Source organism: Cygnus olor, chromosome Z, assembly GCF_009769625.2.
Source record: "Cygnus olor isolate bCygOlo1 chromosome Z, bCygOlo1.pri.v2, whole genome shotgun sequence".
Taxonomy (NCBI): domain Eukaryota; kingdom Metazoa; phylum Chordata; class Aves; order Anseriformes; family Anatidae; genus Cygnus; species Cygnus olor.
Genome location: NC_049198.1, coordinates 33,929,232 through 33,946,753, shown reverse-complemented (window position 1 = coordinate 33,946,753; position 17,522 = coordinate 33,929,232). Strand labels below are relative to the sequence as shown.

Genomic DNA, 17,522 nt, shown 5'->3' with positions numbered 1-17,522 from the left:
TAGTCTTTGAGCACGTTACATATGTCCAGTATACACTTATTTCAGTTGCACAGCCAATTTAATTTTTCCATTAGAAAATTAGAAAAATCAGTCTAGGATTTAAGTTCTACAAGTAATTGGTAAATGTAAGACTAAATCTTTATGTAATTATTCTTTCACATCAGTACTGATTTTCCTGTGAAATTTTAGGTATATGATGTATGTTGGAATCCTTTATGCTTCTTGTTGATAAGTCCATGGGAGATGTCTGTCGCTCTGTGGAATTCTAATTACTTTCTCCTCTCTTGTTGAGCCTAGATACCAGGGGAGTCTAGCAAGTGTGGCTAATGAACAACACATGCAGTGGCTGTGGGACTTCAGTGGGAGGAAGCCTTTTTGGATAGGCAAGTATATCAGCTGACAATAAAGTGACTGATGATAAAGCCTTAAACTGCTACAAGTTTCAGCCCAGTTTTCAAATGCTGCATCACCCTCAACTTTCTGCTGCTTTTGGTATTTCAGAGCAATGCATAAACTGAAAGCCATCATGCACCTGGATAATTTTATGAGTCTTTATCAAAAAGAAGAGTTTATCATGATCTGTGTTGCCTAGGAACCTTTCCCATTCTAAAGATAGCTCGTAAAATAAATCAACTAAATCTGCTCTAAAAACTGCATTCAGTTTGTAATCATGTACAATGGTGTTATGATTCTGTTAACCTGAGAGAAATAAAGTCCTCTGATAAGAATAAAGACTACAAGCCCATTGTGTCAATTTTCTAATTGTGATCTCTTCTAGCTAAGAAGACAGGTCACATCTGGCCCATTTTGGTCTTGGAACTCAGAGGCTAAGTGAAAAGGCATGCTTTAAGTTGTGCTAACTATCATCCTTTCAACAATGTAAACAAGATCTATGAAGATCTGCAGGATTTTATTTTCAGGAGGAATCCATGAAGTCTGAAGCTGCCCAGGTTAAATATAACACTCTATTTGGCATCCTAAGTATCAAAAGAGAAACTTGGGATATGATAGACATGGAGAGAAAGAAAACATTGCAGGCCAGTAATGAGGAAAAAAGATAAGTCTAGATGCCGTACAAAATATTAAAGTGTATTTTACTTGTATTCCTCCAGATTTGTTCTTTTATTTATTTATTTATTTTTGTCTGCATAATCTTGAATATATTTTTAAGAGGGATAGGACAACATGTTTCTGTTGGCATCAGGCTCCAGGGATGAAAAATATCATTCATTTGGTCTTACTGATTTCATACAGGCTTGAATGACCAAGTCAATCCTGGACATTGGGAGTGGAATGGAGGAGAACCTGTCACATACGTAAACTGGAGAAGAGGCTTCTATCACTTCCCAAAGAGAGGCAACAATTGTGTATTAGTGCAGAAGAGAGGAAAATGGCAAGCAACTGACTGCAGGAAGGTCAAACGGAACAGCTATGTATGTTCAAGAAAGCTGTAAAGAATGGAGGATCCCTGTGAAAGTGCATGGATATTCCCTTTGTTTCAGTCTATTTATCTGCAGGCATGAAAACTATCTTAATTATCACCGAGGTTTTATTTTATGCTGCCAGAGATGCAGATGCATTGGACTCCAAACAAGAAATAGAGGTCAGTTGCAAACAGTAAGTCCAGGTCAAGGCTTTGAACTCTGCCCAAAGACTTTGATCTGTCACTTATTCATTTGTATTTTCACACCAAAGAGCTAGGCCTGACAGCTTTCATCAAATTTCTGCGTAAACGTACTTCTATTTTTTATTAAAAAAAAAAAAAGAAAGTAGCACATCAGTTGATTTGCTTCGCTCTTAAGGAGTGATTGTGGATTGGCTATTGGTTTAATCCATTTGCAATAAAAACAGCAGTTTTACCCTGCAGTCACAGAGAAAGAAATACTGTTTGGGGTGGAAATGAGGGCAGACTCTGCTGGCTGAAAGCAGGTTATCTTGTGTGAGGAGGGGTGAGACATTTTGTCAGGATACTTTTTGTACTTTGTACTTTTTGTGTGGATGCTCTAGTACAATGTTTTACAAAAAGAATACCAGTGATATGGTTTAGTGACAGAGTACCAACATGAGCAAAAGCCTTGTATTTCTTTTTCTACCATCCAAGAACAGCTTCAGATCCTAATGGATCTGCTCACGTAGAACTGCACATTGTTTGTCATTTCTGACTAAAATTATTCACCGTTTTTTAGAGCTGCAGGATGGTGCTATAATTTTTACAGTGTAATTAAATAATGGGACCTCTGCAAAACTAATGCTATCTCAAAGGATGATTTACACACACAAAAAAAATAATACTGAAGCTTAATTCCAGAATAGTATCATTGGATTCAGTGATACATGACCATCAATAGGATTTATATGTGTGTATAAGCCAATGTAATTGAGACACATGCTTTGTACTAAAGCAGCTATAGCTTTTGAAAAGTATTAATCTAAGTCCTTATTAGGGATTAGAGGTTTTAAAAAATAATTACAAAAAAATCCAGATTTAGTGCTGAGAATAGCTTAAAAACAGCATTTAATAGGAAAAAAACAAAACAAAATAAAACAAACAAACAAACAAAAGCCAAAAACCAAAGAGCTGCCCATAACTTAATTTTAACTTATTATATATAAATACATTGTCATGTTACCACTTGGTAACATTATAGTAAAGTTATTCTTGACGTGACAAAAATCTTGTTTTAGGACCTTCTTACTGCCAGCCTTGAAATTAAAAAAAGAAACAAGTCATAAGCTTGCTGAAAAATTAAATCTTTTCTCAAGCCCTTCCTCTGCCTGCCATGAGTGTATGACAGGTGGTGTGGCACCGAGTATGGAGAATTTACCCTGTACCATATGAACTCTCAGCCCTCCCATCTGCCTGCCTGCTGCCAGCAGTTGATTCCGTCCATGCCCCTTACAAGCTCATCAATTTGTCCAGACTCTTGATCAATTACATTTGTGCACCATTTGCACCTCTGCTCTTTCTAGGGCCCCTCAAAGTAATTTCTCAGTCCTGTGGAGGAACAGATGCAGCAGAATCACCTCTCCTCTCTGTGCTGGAGGAACTGTTCCAGGGATTATTTATCCCTCCTCCTTGTGTATGACGAGTTAGAACAGGCATGTGAGTAGCTGGGCAGTCTTTCCATGTAGGAGAGGACCTTTCTGAAGGGACTGTTGCAGATAAGCACAAGTGCCTCACAAGATTAGAGGTAAAATACCATGGACAGAACCATATCACTCTTATTGTTGGTATCAACAGATACAACCAAACATACTTCCATGATTCGTTTTTGTCTTTATAATCTTTATGCCAAGCTTCTAGACAGTTTTATAGACACTAACACTTTTGCTTAAGAAGTTATCTAAACCAACATGATATATATGCTAATTGTTTCAAGAATACCCCCAAAACAAGTAGCCTCTGAGTACCTGTCCAGACCTGTTTTTATTTCTTTGTATTTTTTTATATATATATTTCTTTTCACTGAAAACAAACAAAAACAAACAAACAAAAACCAAAACCCATGGTCCAACAAAGCACACTTGATATTTGCTATTATTGTGTTCTGGAATTGCAGGGAAAAATGACTAAGAGAGCTTGTTAAAACATAAACATAACATTTTATTTCTTTAGGGACTTCTTGTTATAAAAACTGCTGAGCTTACTGATGCTATCTTTATAAAACCTATCAAGATTATTAAGTACCTCTCCTACTTATATAATGAATTACCTTAACAGAGAGGGAATTTTGGCCATGGAGTTTGTTACTGGACCAGTAACTAATAAATGACTAATGACTATACTGAGACAGCACTGATCTCAGAAGTTTGCTTGTGTGTGAAGAGTGGAAAATACCCCTTTTCTGTACTTTACTTGAAGTACATTAAAGAGATTGAGGTGTATGAAGTTTTCAGTACACAACAGACTGATAGTTGTGCAAACTGTATGCACTTGCTGCTTTCATGAAATCTGACACAATACATTAATGAAGCTAAAATTCTTATATGATAGTGCAAGGATATTGCTGACCTAAAAGGCTGCTGAATTGTTTTTCAGTTCAGCATTTGTTCATAAATTATAATTTGTCTGTCTTTAAAAATGAGATTTATTTTTTTTTCAGTGATTTTTGCACTCTTTATTAGGATATATTCAAAAAATATGACATTCTAAACAGGGAAAGCAAAAATAAGTCACTTTTTCTGTTGCCATAGGAAGTTGTTGTCTCTAAGAGTTTTAATAAAAAAAAAGCCTAAAATCCTGAGAAGTTGCTGGGAACTTTTTCAGTCTTCAATACAGTTTGATTTAGACTCCGAATAAACTTGGGAAACTGAGCATTCAAAGGATCAGTGTCAACAGGGAATTCTGAGAGGCTGAAAGTCATGTAAATTCTGGTGTTCACCTGTGGATGTCCTGAACGAGCACAAGTTTTATTTTACCAGAACTATTCATGTGCCTTTTAACAGCAACAGAATCAACAGGTGACAGCTCAGTGAAAAAAACAAAAAACCAAAAACCACAACTGTTCTCAGCCTGGCTTTCTAAAAAGGGAATGGTGAGCTGCTTGTGTGCCTGCTTCTTTTAACCACCTCCTCTCCCTGTCAGCTTTTTAATTTGTTGACCAATTTCAAACAAGTTTGACAGAGAAGGAGATGACTTGCAGATGACAGCTGTGTAAAAAAATGCTAGGCAACTTGCCATGGGAGCACTTCTTCCAAAGTAGAATATTCTGACCTGAATTCTTGTGATATTACACTGTTGAGATCTTGCCATGGGTGGGGACCTTTGAAGTAATCCAGTAAGTGAAGCTAGTAATATTACCTCTTGTTGCTCCCCAAATTCAGCCAAATACAGGGAAAACAAGCTTCAATAACTTAAGAACAAACTGTATTTGTGTGAGCAAGTGTGTTGTTACTAACGGCACAGAGATCAAGTTTTAATTTGGAAAAAATCACTAAAGTTTTCAAGATCTCTTCTGTACACACGGAAATGTAATGAAGGCATTCTTTTTTCACTCATTCTAAAACTATAAAAATAGGCTTGAGGAAATTATATATGTAACTCAGCGAATACTGTGATTCTACCTTATTTACATTACAAGACTGGTGCTAACCTAATTACTGTATTCAGAACACTATGTATATTGTTATGCATAACTTTGTGTCAATATAAAACTGAAACGTATCATTTTGGTGAACCTGTGTTTCTTCAGTTTCCTTCCATAATTGAACCAAAGGTGTTTTTTGTTGCTGTTGTTTTCATTTTTATTTTTATTTTTTATTTTTTTTAGCTAGTGGTAAAACAAGTGTTGGGCGTAGTAGAAATGTACTTATAGTTAAGTGTAATATATCTGTTGTTTATTCTGTGCAGTTTCTGAATTCTGTTTCTTCTTCTGCATGAGTCTTCCTGAATTAGTACTATAGGGACATATGTATCATAAGCAAACTATATGTTTAAGAGAAAATGCTGGAATGTTTATATTGAGAAGTACATTTAAAGAAAGTTACAAGTCTACAAGCAGGTACATAAGAGAAAGAATGGCTTCAAGAAAGATTGCCTGTCCATAAAATTGATTTTTAGTAGGATTCATCATTTAAAGGATCATATTAAAATTAACAGAAAAAAAAAAGGCATTGTTTCTCAGTAATCTTCAGTCAGCTTCATGGAGGAGATTTCACTTCTCATTTATTACAAGAAGATATGCTGCTTGTAGTTTGGACTACGCTGCTACTCTATCTCCACTACTTAACTACTATTCTGTGCATCAGTACATAACCAGTATAAAGGTAGAAGACAAGAACACAGATTTGTTAGTTTATTTTTACAGAGCTGAGATAATGTATTTTTTTCAGTAGTGGAAGTCCTAATGAATAGGAACATGATACCTAAATAATTGGATATAAGCACAGTATGCAAAAGGATACTATTTTACGCATACAGAAAAAATTTTCAGACAAGTCTTAACACATTTTTACTCTAATGAAATAAAACTTCTCTGCATCTTCTTTCTTGAATTACGCTAGAAACATTTTCTTACTATTGTTGAACTCCTTGGTGAATTACCACTGCTCTTAACAAATTATTCTAAGAAAGATGTGTCTTCCTCAAGACTGAAATTTTCCATTGCGCAGACTCCTCCTCCTGTCTCAAGGCTTAATAAGCTGTGGCAATCAAGGACATACCCAACGTGGCTCCTCAGCATGTCTTTGGAATTGGGTATGCTCTCAATTAGGTGGTACATATGTACCGGTATGACTGAGGAAATGCTTCAGAGGTGGGTACCTGTCCAAAATCTTCCATCCTGAGAACTGTAATAGAAAGCAATCCATTGCATCATGTGTCCTTAATGTCATGCAGGTCATTCCATCTTACTTACTGTCAAGTGCTGTGAGAGCAATGAGTCAACACATATGAAAAGAAACTTATCCTACCTCTGCTAGACACAAAAGTGAACATTTTCAAGTGCAATAATCTACATTTTGGCAGTAGTTTGAAACTTAGATTCCAGCTCTGTTTCTACAGCACAGAGAAAAGAAAGAGAAAAATGTGAATGGAAAGGTATATTAATGAGTCAATGCAAGAAACAATGCAACAGAGGACTAGAAACTGAACAGTCAAAGGGTGAAATTCATGCTGTACAGTACATAAGGTTGAAGATACAAAATTATTTATTGCCTATTCTTCCATATCATACTTCATAAAAGCCTTTTGGTTTCATAATTATAACTTCCCCGTGAGGCCTGTATGTGATCTGTTTCCCCGAAACTCAGTAAAACAAAGACCACAGATGGCTTTCTTTGATAAGTACAATAATTGGAGAATAAACTGCATATTGCTAATTCGTTAGTTCTGAGGTCTTCATATGGGTTCTGTAAAAGATATATCTGGATACAAGTTTGTCTACATAGAATGTGTTTCTAAAATGATAGGACATTGAAGTGGACTGTAAAATATAAAATCCATTTTAATGATTTAATCATCAATCATGCTATGATGAAATTATTTAGCTCAACAGAAGGCGAGTAATTCAAGCACTGCCTAAGAATTATTTTTAGGCATCAACTGGCAGTGTAACTAATTACTCAGTTTATGTCCATAATGACTGAATAAACTCCAGCTCTGAAACGAATGAGTAATACCACTTTGCATTTGCATGTCACTTGTCATCTATAGACCTGATAGTGTTTTAAAAAGATGGGCAAACATTCATGGTGACTATTTCTGAAAGCAGAATGTCCTGAAAAAATGCTACTATGAAAGCAAATAAAAGCCTGCCTGAAAGACGCTGCTGCATTTAGCCACAAAATTTTAAAACCAAAATACAGTGAAAACATGTGCTATGCTTACATGAAAGGATAATCAGGCAGGAAAACAAGTTTTTATAAAAGATACATCATTGGTTTTTGTAGAAATCTGAGATTAGCTGTATTTGGAACATAATGATAATGTGCTCGGTCCAATCCCTGTTGTCAATTATTAGTATATGAGGTTGATGTCACCACAAAAAGACGTACAAATACTTACTATTTTTATCTTCGTAGTGGTTCTCCAAATTCACTGTCCAAGCTGGGATGCCTTCCCATAATGCAGGCTGGCTCCTGGCTGAAACGAGAGGCTGAGGACATATCCTGCTACCTGTGTGCAGTTATGCAAGCAGCTGACTCCAACGCAGATTTAGACTGTGTGTAAATATAGAACAAACTGCGCCCAGATGTACCAGGTCCCATTTCTTACCAAATTTGTCTCTTGGAAAGCAGCCACAGCTTACTATTGTAGGCACGAAGAAGCAGTATGAGATTGGCCTGGCAGAACCAGAGCTGGCATGCAGCTTTTGGCACTCAGCAGATCTTTAAGTAAAACTATCCAAGAAAATCCAGGAACCAGAGCTGGCTTTGCCTAGAGGAGATAAGAGCTCAGTTTTCTGCCTTTAGGTTGTAGAGAGATTTGTTGGCATTGCTTTGCTTCAGCCTTCTTTCTTGCTGTATGGTACAGGATAGAACAGAAAATACCATCCTGATCTTAAACAGTTTTTTTTTCAGTGCCATTGCACACTAGCAGTTTAACATCTATATGTATATGCCAGAATAAATCCTTATGCAATCCTTGTTAACGTTTATACTGCACCAATAATCCACACCAATTTAATTTACATACAAGTGTCTAGGACAAGCATTCCAGTACTACCATTTTCTTAATTGTTGTGTGACATTCTTAAAATGCACCACGTTTCCTGCTTGCAACCTGATTTGCCTGATTTGTTCTTTGTGAAAAGATGCAGGAAGAACCCCCTCTGGAAAAAAAAAAAAAAAAAAAAAAAAAAGGGAAAAAAAAAGGCAGGCATAAAATTATTTTGCTCATATTCATATTGTGAACAGGAGAAGCTTCCAACAGAAATTAAGGCTGTCTGGGCACTAAACCATGCCTCAAGCACATTGGACACATCAGATAAGAAAGGCCTTGCATGTATGCTTCTTCTTTCAGGGCAGATTAGGGTAACATTTAACCAAGACTATAAGTCTATTCTTTTTTTCCTTGAAGTTGGTGGGATTTTTTTAATTTTTTTTTTTTTTCAGAAGGCTTTGAAAAGAGGTAAATTGGGCCCTTCAGGCACTTAGTTTTCATTTCTGTAAACATACACGTGACTTAATTTATCTGTATAATTTTTCTTATATGGATAAAGTTGAAACAAGCATTAAAGGATCAAGACCATGGATAAAGTTGAAACAAGCATTAAAGGATCAAGACCATAGCTGGACCTTTTAAATAAAAAGTGCTGTTACATTGCTGTGTTCAGCTTGGTGAAAAGACACTGCTGACAAAGGAAGTGAAAAACAGCTTAAAAGCAAACAGAAATAATAGTTCTGTTGTACTTCTATAATCCAGAAGAAACTGACTTTAAATTGTTTTAGTGAACTTTATAGTTTTAAATTCTGAAGCAAAGAGCTGCAAAAATATATAGTGCTTCAAACAATCAAATCTTGTATTTGAAAGTCATTACCAAACATGTCAGACCCTTCTGTGTCAATACAATACAATATAATACACAGGTCTGAGTATCATCCCTGTCTTGTAACATTCCAAGCAACTAAAGGAGAGGAAAAAAGGAGAAAGAGTCATAGAATCATGGAATGACAGAATTATTTAGGTTGGAAAAGACCTCTAAGATCATCAAGTCCAACCATTAACCTAGCAATACCAAGTTTACCATGCCCCTAAGCACCACCTCTACACAAACATAATGTACTTATCCCCCTTGAGTAATTCTGAACAACTACCACCAATATGCACCAGATATACGGAATTTTAGATCCAAACCTCAATCACTTCAGCTAAACATGGTGGCCAATGAAGACAGGGTGTGAGGATTCAAACTGTACTTTTAGACTACTTAATTAGCTGTTGACAATCAAATTAATCCTCTTGACTCTTTCCTGCTCCACCCTATTACTGTACGTGCTTATGTAAATCTGATGCAAGGACTTCTGGGGGGCATGTGTCATAGCTGATCTTGTTGCAGATGCCAACATTTCCTATGATTTCACTCCTGACAACGGAGGGAGAATCTGCTGTCCCAGGCACTCCAGAGACTTCAGGAAGGCACCAAATCAGTGGCAGAATTAAATTTCTCTGGATTGAAGATACAGAGCGATAAAGTTTGTGCCTGACAGTTTTGCTTCCCTTAACAAGATCCTCATCCCACTGAGGTCAAAGCACACATACACTCAAATGGTGGTGTGTGAATAACATTCTTGCTGGAGCTCCATGCAGTTCTGTCTCAAGGTTCAAAACAAGACAAGAACAAATTTTAACTCAAGTAAATTATGGAATAAGGACAAGCTCTAAATCTCCACTGAGTGTTACATCAGTGCCTTGCAAGGAAATTGCCAAGAACTTATTGCCTGCTAATTGACGTAAACTAAACTAATTCCCCTGAAATGAAAGACATATTATTCCATATGTTTGGTACAGACATGCTTGGTTTTCAAAACTAATGAAGAAATTAGCTACAAACTTAAGAGTCTATTAATAGACTATTCCCAGTAGAAACAGGTATGTACAAAGAACAGAGTACTGACATCACAAGTTATATGAAGCAGAATTTCCTATTAATATTTTTGGATTAGAATCAATGTTTGAGATATTTATTGAAAATATTTTTTCCTCCTCTCAGTGCTTTCCTAAGTATGCTGTACTACCAGAAGTTTCTTCTCACATGCTGCATAGCATAACTTTGCAAAACTTGGCCTCCAGCTTAGGTCCGGTAGTCTTTAGATACTTCTGTTGAGATATTCAAGTCTAGAATCACAAAATGCATCAGTTCTAACATATTTTGCTTAAATCCTCATTTTGTTTGCCAGCTTTATTGTATATTTGTAGTGTCTTTGATGCCTGTACAGGAAGTTTCAGTATTGATCTTTGAGGATCGAGGGTGCAGATTCTATTGACCTCGTGAACTTAGTCTGGACTAGTAATACTTCTGCACTCCCACATCTGCAAAACTCCTGTGAAAGAGGTGAAGCTAGAGCTAGTGCTCTCTGCCAGGTTCCTCTGGGTGTGTGAGCACAAGTTTGTCAGTTTGCAGCACTGCTGATGCAGGCCTTGGATCATATTCAAAATCTGAAAGACCAAAATTAGTAGCAACTTTTGAAAACACAGACTGATTTTACATCTCCAGATCCAGCTTCATGTTTTAGAAAACATTAATCAGCTTGCCTTTTCCTGTTGTGATGAAATAACATTCCCTGTTTTGACAGTCTCTAGCTTTGTGGAATGGAAAGTCAAAATAAACAATGAAGACCACATTGAACATGCTAATACACAACCTCAAATGTTTCCTTAATTCCCAGGCCTCAGCCAGACAGCTTATCCAAACATTTCCTCCTGTTGACTCCCCCTGTCTCCCACACCACCCTAGGTTACTAGTTTTTAGATAGGAGCTTGTAATACACATTATACAGATTGAAAGTGGAATTTCATTAGCACAAACTCCACTATCATAATTGCAATCTACAGCAAATGAATACAATTAAGCATACTAGGGTCTCCCCTGAACTCCCCCATCCTCTTGGCACACAAACTTAAGCTGACACCAGGCTCCTGTATAAAGCTAGCACACTGCGTTCACTGCAATAGCAGCAGGTCTACAGGGCTACACTCAGCAGGACCATGTCACTGCTTCTCCTTCAGCTGCTAGTGCTCTCACATCTTGGAGCCACAGAGCCACAGGCAGATTCACAGCAAAGGAAAAGCAGAAGACCATTTCAGCGGCTTTTCTACCTGGACAAAAAGCTGCTTGAGAGTCAAAGTTTTCGTGAGCTGGTGGGGGAAAACCCAGTTGAGGAAACTCTGGGACAACCAAGTTTTTTTGTAGCAATTCCACAGACAGCAGTAGAGAGTCAGAAGCAAGGAGAGAAAAAGATGTCGAGATTCATCCTTCCTAATGCAGAACTCTATGCAGACCAAGATGTTAGAACCTGGACAGCACCCAGAGAGGTCTCTCCTGTGGAAAACTTCTCTCCATCCCACTATTCCGGCAAGAGGGACGTTGAACCTCCCTATAGAAAAGATGCCAAGAAATTCTGGGACCACTTCATGTTAAGGAAAAATTCAGCTTCTGAAGAGGTTGTCCTGCCAATCAAGACTAATGAAATGCACCAAGAAACCTGCAGAACCCTGCCTTTTTCCCAGGTAAGAACAGGTGTCCAAGGTCAATAAATGTGCCCTTTTCCCTGCCTCTTATAATCAGCAAGTAAAGACACATGGGTTACTTCATTTGCTAAGACACAGGGCCACACACTTCATAAGCTCTGAGAAAGACTCAAAGCTTTATTTTGATGAGGCAGACTGCTAAACTGCAGCACTGGAAAGCCACACATTCAGTTTTCAGAGTTATTTATTCTCTTTCTGCAATGATGTTCTGACCTAGCCTGAGCAAGCAGGGAGGTGGTGAGCAATTGTCTATACAACAAATATACATCTATAATGTTTACATTATACATGAGTTGCTATACATCTATATATATATGTACATATTTATAAAAAATGAGTCCCAGATCAACAATTTACAGGAAAAGCTGGTTGATTTCCTACAGCTAAGCAAATATTTCTGTCTATTGTATTAATTGAAAGACTGATGCATATATCTAATTCCGTACTACGAATGTTGGAGAACAGGTAAATTGTCCCATGCCCAGATGAAGCCATTCTGTCATACTGTAACATCAAGGCGAGTAAGCAGTATAGACAAAAGTGCTGTTTTCCTCATAAGGCAGCATGTATTCTCAGCTTTCTATCAACACCATGACCATGAGTCAAGGACCACTTTTTTTACAACCCTAAATTTATTTTCTTGGCAGACATATGTGGCCTAGGCACTTGTACTGTTTTACTTTTTGTGTCAGTGTAATACAGCAAGCTTTCTCCATGATGGCTGCAGTTATGCCAATATTAAAGAGCTAACTTCAGTCTAGCTTTTCCTGGCTTGGGAATTTGACATAGTCTCTCCTGATACAAGCAATTATTATTCTTGCAAATCAAGAAAATTACAGAACTTGAATTACACTTTAAAGATTTTATTTTATTTAAAAACCTGCTAAATAACATTATATTCATCTCCCACATCAAAATAAATCATCAAGATTACAGCTGAGTTTAGCTTGTGGTTTATCTGCAAGAATGTTAGTACAAAATGATGTCCTGCAAGTGGGAAAGACTGCTTAATCATATTGGAAATGCAGAACTCAGAGATCAATTAAAAGGTTAATCCACCTATTGGATTTTCGCCCACCAGCTCACAAAGGCTCTGAGTTAAGCAGAATTTTTTCCTGTATCGTTCAATCTAAAAACTGCCCATAGGAGTTCTAAAGTTTGGTCTTTGTTGCTTTTGTTTTGTAAAACACAAACCAGTCTTGTATTTTACTGCTTGCTTGCCATAGAAAATAAACATTTTTAAAGTAAATGTTCTGAGAAAAAAGAATAGTTCTTATAGTGTAGTAGATTAGAGTGTTTTTTTTTCTGTTGTTATTTTTGTTATTTTTGCCTTCATGCTTTCTAGTAAATTCCACTGGTCACTCATGTACCAGAAATTTAGACTTAGTACTAACCTATATGCATGTATCACTGCAAATACTGTGATCTTCAAACTGTTTTCTGTTTCAGGGTATTGCTCATGAGAGCTGTGAGAAGGTGATGGTACAGAATAATCTGTGTTTTGGAAAGTGTAGTTCCTTTCATGTTGCTGGTCCAGAAGATAGTCTTTATACCTTTTGTTCTCAGTGCATGCCCACCAAGTTTTCCATGAAGCGCTTGGATCTCAACTGCACCAGTTCTGTCCCAGTGGTCAAAGAAGTCATGATTGTGGAAGAGTGTAAATGCGAGATTCAGAAGATTAAAGATCCTGTGCTTGAATCTCGACAGTCAGATTTGCATGAAAATGTACATGAGCAAAATTAACCTATTCAAGGTACCTTTGAAGTCCCTGATAATAAGAATTTGCCAATGGAAAAAAAAATATCAAAGAACTTCAAAGGCTTTCATCACACAATTACACCAAAATATTAAAGATGTATATTTCTATACAAACTGCTTCTCTGCTTCAACTATAACTTTACCTAAAATTTAACAGATGTTTCCTTGCAGTTGTTAAAGAAATGGAGATGAGATTATTGGGTTTGTGCATAAAATTTTTATTTTAACAAGGGAAACCTTCTAAAAGTTTTCCACCCTTCCTATAACTAGCATCCTAGGATGCTAGCAAACAACAGCTGAAGAACTAGCCCGATGATTTCTCCCTCCAAAAGCCTAATGTAATGGCTGTTCTACATTGCCATTGCTTGCAGAGACTGCCAGTATTGTTCTACTAGCAACACCGAGGAGGCTTTAGTCTCTTCATTGCAAAAACAGGTCTGTTTTTACATCAAGATAGTGACTGGAGAGTGTAAAATATAAATGGACATAAGGCAGAAAGAGAGCTGTGATGAGTTAGGGTCATTCTGATTGCTCCCAGCTGGAGTTCAGTTTCCAGCGAAAGCTAACATACCTCACAACTTACACGCTTAGCGGTTGCAAATGGTATTTTGCCATAGAAACCACTTACTCTCTTTTTACACACCTGCAGTTCCTCTGCATGTATTTTTATTGAAATTTTCATATAGTAGAAGGAGGAAAAAAATGAAAAAGATAGGCTTCCACAGAAAGCACCAGAAATTAATGGATTACTATTGTTGTTATTATTTAAGTTCACTGTGGAAAGACAATGCACATTTTCCAGTTAGGTGAATTTCAGTGTTGGTGGTGACAGCCAGATAAAGTTTAAGTAGTGTTCTCAATAGCTAAACTAAAGCAGAAAACACATTTGTGTGATTGAAAATGAAAATCTGCAAAAGGATCTTATCAGCATGCCGATAGCTGTATAGGTTTATAGGAACACCAGAGAAGGCCTTCTGTTAGAAAAGGTCTGATTCCAGTCCTAGCCAGAACAGACAGCATCAGTGGCTGTTAGCTGAATTGCTGGCTTTTCAGTTCTCTCCAGTTGCTTCTCCCTGGACTTGTCTGGCATCCCTGGCATGCCAGCCAGTGACCAGATTCCAAAAACTGTACCATCCTACTTCTAACCAGCTCCCGTAATCCTCTGGGAATCTGCTCTAGTGCTACTGCCATACTGTCAGACCTGGGCCCCTCTTATTAAACTATCCACAGCTCTTTGTTTGGGTATTGGAAATCTGTATTTGTATAGCTGGTCAATTCAAGGGTTTGGTAAATGATTCCTTTGTGTACAAACTGTGCTATGACCAGAAGTGTCTTAATATTTTGTCCAAGTTCACTGTGGATTTAGAGTGAAATGCCCATTTTTAATTTTACTGAAAATTGCATCTGAATGATATTCTGGTACTGAGTCTGAACTGCTGCAGTAGCAGTTTGCATGTTACATGCAGTGACAGAACTGAAGACTAGTATATAGTTATATTTCACTGTATATAAACCTGTTTCTAAATAATAAAAATTGCCCATTTATATAAACCTGTTTCTAAATAATAAAAATTGCCCATTAAAACTAAGCAAAGCCTTCTGTCTGTCCTTTTGCAGTAAGGACTAATGTGTAACTGTATATAGCTGTTTGTATGTTACAGTATGATATATAATGTCATTTCAAATAACAAGCTGTTTTTACCATCCTTGTATTGAATGCATTACACCCAATAAATACATATTTTAACTTGTTTTAATATATATTCTAGCTTTATAATACTGATCGATATTCTTAGGATGCCAGCTGGTGAAAGGATTCAGAAATCTGCCATCACATGCTGGGCTGCACAGAGCATAAATGGGCTGAGATTATGACCAACTTTACTATTTAACCTGAAAAAAATAAATTTTCTAAGGCTTCTAATTACTGACGTTTTAAAGCTGCATGAATATACAGCAATCTTTGTCTGCATTTTCTCTTTTTCTTTTTTTAACACAAGTATGGTTCAGACAATACTCGCAGAGAACCACTTTGAAGGTAGGACCTATGCTTCCAATAAAAAGGTAATTAAAATGAAAAGTCTTCCAGTCTTTTAATTTTGACATGACTGACTGCTAAACTGTGACTTTTGCATATATGAATGGCAGAACTGAAGTTATATTTTAGACTGCAAAGAATTCAGCCTAATTTTTAAAGCTCCTTCTGTGTGCTGAAGATGTCTGTAGTCAAAGAAAGCTATTCATGTAGGGAGTCTGCAGGAGTAGATTCTTAGTGTGAATTTGCACAGCTTAAAAGGAGGTGAAAAGAGGTAATGACAGCTGTAGTAATTGCTAATTAGATTAGTGCTGTAGGTTTTTTGGATGAATGTTTAATTAACCCAGCAATGACTGGTTGCATGTAATTAGCACAGCATTCTGCAAAATCAAGAATGTGTTAATTGGATAAGACTTCTCAGCCTCTAAAAATTCATTATTAGGAGTAAGTTGTGCCTAGAGCTAACAAGATTTTGTTCTCTCAGCACAACTATTATGGTCTCTACTAGTATAATGATGTGGGTCAGAAAGGTGAGGGAATGACCTGTATCAGCATATGGATCCTTCCTGTGGTAATGCTATTATAGCAGCAAACCTGCATGACTTCACTTCAGTTGTGTGCACTCGGAGGTTACACGTTTCCTGTAATTAAAACTTTCCCACTGTAACTATGCTTGCAGTGGAGTACTGTAATGTGACCTCTACTGTTCAAACCTAACGTATAGAACAAGACTAAGCTATAGCTACAGAGCTGTCTGAAAGCTCACCTCAATCTCAAGTGAAGTTTGTGCATTTCTGACATTTTATTTGACCTCCTGGATATTTTTGAAATGGATGTGGAGTGTTTCTGTTCTTTACCTTGGAAATAATTGAGGAAAAGTGCTGTTTATTCTTATTGCTTAAGAAAATCATATCTTCGCTGTATGCTGTTCTCTATAATAAGGGTTTTACAAGGTTGGCTTTAATGCCTGTAACTACATCAAACACCAGAGGGTAGCTCTTAGTGAATTCTACTGAACCATAATTTCCAGGAAAAAAATCTCTGAAGTTGCACTCAGTACTTTGTGGTTGGTACTTTGTCCATCACACTTATGAAATATTCACAGCAAACCTCATGGCTGTCAGCTAACAAGCTTTAGCGTGTTTTACTAACAGGTGGTGAAATCTCATGTGGTACTTTCTCCTAAATTTATGAGCTCCTCACTGGAATTGCAAGACAATGAGATTCCTTACTCCAGGAGGAGCCCCCTGCCAGTCTGTACAGCTGCATAACCACGTTGTATGGGGCAACTGGGAATGTGTGCTGTGCATGGGAAGAGGTGTGGGGTTGAGGCTACCTGGGCCCCCATCAGCAGGCCTGTGTTTTGGGACTTTGCCAGTGGAAACAGGAAACACGTACTGATAGTGAATTATAAATATTTTACATTTTCTGTCTTGCTAATCTTAACTCCTTGAATATTTGGTAGGCAGCTACCAATTTCAGCTCCCTTTAAAGCTCACCCCGGCAGCTGCCAGCATTCCCTTTCCTCAAATGAGAAAGAAGATAAGAAGATGCTATATTTGTCCCACTGCAAGAGTATTGCTGAAAACATTAAATCTCTGTATTGAGAACAAAGTCATCCTGTTTACAGTGCCTCATGCTCCATGGCACCAGCAAAATGCACTTCAATTTAAACAATGAAGAACGGATCAAAAGCTAAATGGAATCCAAAACAAACACCCCCCTCCCCCGAAAACCACCCAAACAAAGCAACCCCCCCAAAAAACACCATAACAAAACAAAAACAAAAAGATGCCAGCCTTATCCTTCACTACGGCGTTTTCTGGGGAGTTTTCGTTTTGCCGGTTTAGGATTTTGCTATTAGCAGCCATTTAGTCTCTGCTGAAGCTGGTTCAAATGCACCTCACAGTCTAATAGCTATGGAGACATTCAACCCTCCTGTCACCCTCCCTAAACTCCTAGCAGTAAGCCCTGGAGGGAGAGAGGGCTTAGAAGAGCTAATGTTACAGCAGGGAATTACCTGAGGGGAGATCCTCATGC

The 17,522-nt window shown here is 37.4% G+C and overlaps 2 protein-coding genes across 9 annotated transcripts in view; both read left to right on the top strand.

Moving 5' to 3' along the window:
- The window catches only part of FREM1 (FRAS1 related extracellular matrix 1), a 69,094-nt gene extending 66,575 nt beyond the window's left edge, over positions 1-2,519 (top strand). For all 8 annotated transcript variants that reach the window (XM_040541375.1, XM_040541378.1, XM_040541377.1 and 5 more), the window contains 2 exons: positions 298-383; positions 1,255-2,519. In XM_040541375.1, coding sequence (XP_040397309.1) covers positions 298-383; positions 1,255-1,454 — 286 coding nt within the window. In that variant the 3' untranslated portion in view covers positions 1,455-2,519. The remainder of the gene's footprint in view (positions 1-297; positions 384-1,254) is intronic.
- A 6,358-nt stretch (positions 2,520-8,877) lies between these two features.
- On the top strand, positions 8,878-14,956 carry CER1 (cerberus 1, DAN family BMP antagonist). The gene is made up of 2 exons (XM_040541949.1): positions 8,878-11,668; positions 13,139-14,956. Exons 1-2 carry the CDS (start codon positions 11,147-11,149, stop codon positions 13,430-13,432), a joined length of 816 nt encoding a protein of 271 aa, XP_040397883.1. The 5' UTR covers positions 8,878-11,146; the 3' UTR covers positions 13,433-14,956.
- Positions 14,957-17,522: the final 2,566 nt, after the last annotated feature.